At 41.3% G+C, this 3,907-nt stretch overlaps 2 protein-coding genes across 2 annotated transcripts in view; one reads left to right on the top strand and one right to left on the bottom strand.

The window, feature by feature from the left end:
- LOC101845134 (arylsulfatase B) overlaps positions 1 to 2,628 on the bottom strand; it is a 21,917-nt gene extending 19,289 nt beyond the window's left edge. Inside the window, exon 1 of the mRNA XM_013089426.2 lies at positions 2,557 to 2,628. Within this exon, the coding sequence (XP_012944880.1) occupies positions 2,557 to 2,628 (72 nt within the window). The remainder of the gene's footprint in view (positions 1 to 2,556) is intronic.
- The window catches only part of LOC101864720 (arylsulfatase B), a gene marked incomplete at its 3' end in the record, with an annotated part of 6,483 nt that continues 3,647 nt past the window's right edge, over positions 1,072 to 3,907 (top strand). Inside the window, 2 exon segments of the mRNA XM_013089430.2 lie at positions 1,072 to 3,132; positions 3,849 to 3,907. Coding sequence (XP_012944884.1) covers positions 2,929 to 3,132; positions 3,849 to 3,907 — 263 coding nt within the window.

Genomic DNA, 3,907 nt, shown 5'->3' with positions numbered 1-3,907 from the left:
GATAGATAGATAGATAGATAGATAGATAGATAGATAGATAGATAGATAGATAGATTTGTGTAGTGCCAATTCCCAACTCAACAGCAAGCTCTATGCGCTTTACAATCTATACTATTACCCCAGCAGACCTGAGAGCATTCTGAAACAACCTCAACTTCCAGGGAAGCACACAGTGCAAGCCGTCATTTATAGACGCTAAAACACTAACACACTGACAAGATCTTTCGCTGTCTATGGCTGGATACCCATTCCCTCCTGGGTGAAGTGAGAAAATTCGTGTAAAGTGCCTTTCCTAGGCACACAACGTCGGGCCCGCGGCTCGAACCCCGAACCCGCAACTTCACGATAACGAGCCCGGTAGCCTAACCACTAGACCACCGACGCCACAATAGAGATGTGACGTCAGTCCAAACTTGTACTGTGCTGTCAGTTTTCGAATGTTTGTTCTCGTGTGTGTCTGTGAGCTGATGAGAACCGGCGTCTGTGGTGTAGCGGTTAGGCACTTCGCTGTCGCACGCAGGAGACCCGAGGTCGTTTCTCGAGTGGTTGAAATTCTTTCATAGATCGAATACATATCTCGGTCTTTCTTTTTGAATGTTGCATCCCTCTCAATAAAGGTTGACCGTAACAGGCAGGGTCGGAAACCCGCCTCCAAAAAGATCAAAATTGTATCGGTGGGAGTGTAAAACATCCCACCTATATATTTTTTTTTTAATGAGTAAACAAAAAGGCCTGCTAGAACAATTATGATTACGAAGTGCAGAAAGAAGCATACAGAAAAAAGTCTGAATGGGCTCTTGTTGTTATCAATAGATGGATATTGAGATAAAGATTACACGGTGGACGCCGCTTTGAGAAGATGTGTTGCAAACATCACACACATACACGACATATAACACACGTACGTACACGCACATACACACACACAGACATTACTAGAACAACAACAACAACAACGTCAGCAATAACAACGACAACAACAACAACAACAACAACAACAGTGTCAACAGCAGCGTCAACAACAGCGCGAACAGCAACAATAACAACAACAACAACAATAATGTCAGCAATAACAACAACAACAACAACACCCCTAAAGACGTCGCTCTCGTTCACCAAAAACCTGTGACAAACAACCAATGGAAACATACAGTCCCTGAACACAACACAAAGTAGCAAAGAATGCATGACGTCATCACACCACACTTCTCATACCGGTGCCTGCTCGTCCACCTAAGTTATATTCTGTACCTCTGTTTATCATCAGAGTAGATATTTGTAGTTTAAAGAATAGAAGGAAAGTGCTCGGAGAAAAGTCATGTGTTCATGGAGTAACCAATATTTAGTGTCACTGACCACAGACATTACATACTGCAACTCTGAGAATTCACCATATTTTGCCAAATTAGAGTGGTACAACTCGAGGAGTGTCTCAGCCATCAATTGAAGCCTGAAAGGCCCAAACTATGTTGATAATATATCTATAATACATTATGCCGAAGGCAAGCTGTTCAAATGCACTAAACCAGAACCGCAAAAAGTTCCAAGAGGGAAAAAATCATTCATTCTATTGATCTTGCAATATGCGTTTTTTTAAAAGCTTTTTCAACATTTAGAATTTGAATTCCAACAAAATATTTCTTGAGCAAGTACAACCGGTGTAACAAAATAAGAAAGTGTAATATTTTCCAAAAATCAAAATTTTGGGGCTGGTATATCAAACAGCTGGCCGACGAATGTGTAAAATAAAAGAAGTCTTGTTGACAAGGTGCAGGATATTCTTTTGTGATTTGTAACTAAAGATAATAACAGCTTTTTGATATTGAGAGTTGTACTATTATCTGAATGGGGAAAAGCTATCTCAGTGACCTGTCAATGTTTCATGGCGACAAGTTCTAACATAAACTTTCCTCAAGGTCCATGGCTGCAACGTTAGCCAAGTAAGTATGTGAACTTCCTGTCATAAGCCTGCTAGTAGCTACTTTCGTTTATGCACTCCATTTTCTTACCCAACTATCTTTAAACAATAGTTGACGTTACATCATTTGAAGAATAGTCTCTTAGCAAACGCTAAGAAGACACTTCTATCTACCCCACGTTAACTTTTAATCCCATAAGAAGTAAAATAGATGCAAGACAGCTCGAACGAAATTAAACAAACTTTTACGATAACAGCAACTCGAACGAAAGCTGTAAAAGCTGTAAAAGCTGTAAAAAGCAAGACCTTAGTCTCTACCCCTACCTCCCTCCTCTTCACTTATCATGCACACTTTAGACATCTGTTCTTTAACTGTCTCGCGACGAGATCAAAATACTGTAGAAACAGGTGCCATTTCTGTATAGTCTAGTTGGTCGACATTTAAGTATAAAGCATGCAAGGTATGGACCCGTGCGTCCACGTCGCCGGCTAAATGAATTAAAATACCCAATTTTCTCTCAAGTGAGACTAAACCTGACAATACAGTATTTGTTGCTGAAGGACTTGTCAAGGGCCAGGAACTGTTCGTTTTAATCTTCAAGACAGACCGTTTCGTGTTTTATTAATGAAAAGCTCACCTCGGACCACATTTTGCCCATGCCTGGTATAAAGCTTTCATTCTGCAACTCAGACACAAAACGTGGCATCATTTTGAACAAGTTTTCTTCCTGCGCCCTTTCAGGCTTCGAGCAATAGCATAAACGATGCTCAAGTCATGAGACGTTTCGTAATTGTCCCGTTATGGAAGGTCGCTGATCATTTTACGCTTTTTATATTTTAAAAATCACTCGACTTTTTCAAGGCCGGCCCTGCAGAGGCTTAAGATGCGATAACACGCAGCGGCAAGTAGGGACTGTTGGGTAGGCCCAGATATAGGGAAATAAACATTTCTCTCATCATTTGTGATTTGTGTGGAGTTTCAGGGCGGCTTGTTCCCCGTGTCTCTTCAGATGATGAAGCTGTCGCTGACACTTTTGGTAGCTGTCTGGCTGTCAGCCGTGAGCGGAAACGACAACAACAAAAACAACAACAACAACAACAACAACAACAACAACAACAGGAAGCCAAACATCATCTTTGTCCTAGCAGACGACTACGGCTTCAACGACATCGGTTACCATGGCTCACAGATTGCCACTCCGAATCTTGATAAGGTAAGACGTCAAATGTCCCCCCCCCCCTCCCTTTCAAACATACGCGCACACGCAAGATACTCACACTTAAACACGCATACACAATAATTAATTGCGTACATATAACCACACATAAATATGCATACACATACATGCATATACTCACACAAGAACATGCATACATACATATATGCACATACTCCCACATAAACATGCATGCACACATACCTGCACATACTCATACATACACATGCACACACACACACATACACTCACACACACACACACACACACACACACACACACACACACACACACATACACACACATGCACGACATACTCACACACTTGCACTCTGGGGTTATCGAGGAACGCACTGTGTTGAAAACAGACGGTCGACAATCTTGGCAGCTACCCTTTTGAGAACCTTGTTGTCTGTGGTTTTGTTTTGCCATTTGATGCCAAAAATTCCCCTGAGACATTCCCGTGAAAATTGTTGTTCCTTGACATGACTCTGGCACACTCTGAGGTTAATGTAAAGAAAATAACGTGGTCTCTACTGTCTCTAAAACAATACAAACTACAAAACTAAACCAAACAACCAAACAAGCAAATTATAATGAACAATAAAAAGAACCCCCCCCCCCCAAAAAAAAAAAAAACCACAACTACAAACAACAAAAAACGATGAAATGCGCGTTGAATATTCCTTTCATTACTCTGTCTCCTTCCCCAGCTGGCGTCTGATGGAGTAAAACTAGAGAACTATTATGTCCAGCCCATCTGTACACCCAC

Source organism: Aplysia californica, unplaced genomic scaffold, assembly GCF_000002075.1.
Source record: "Aplysia californica isolate F4 #8 unplaced genomic scaffold, AplCal3.0 scaffold00949, whole genome shotgun sequence".
Lineage (NCBI taxonomy): Eukaryota > Metazoa > Mollusca > Gastropoda > Aplysiida > Aplysiidae > Aplysia > Aplysia californica.
This window is presented reverse-complemented; position numbering and strand designations above follow the sequence as displayed.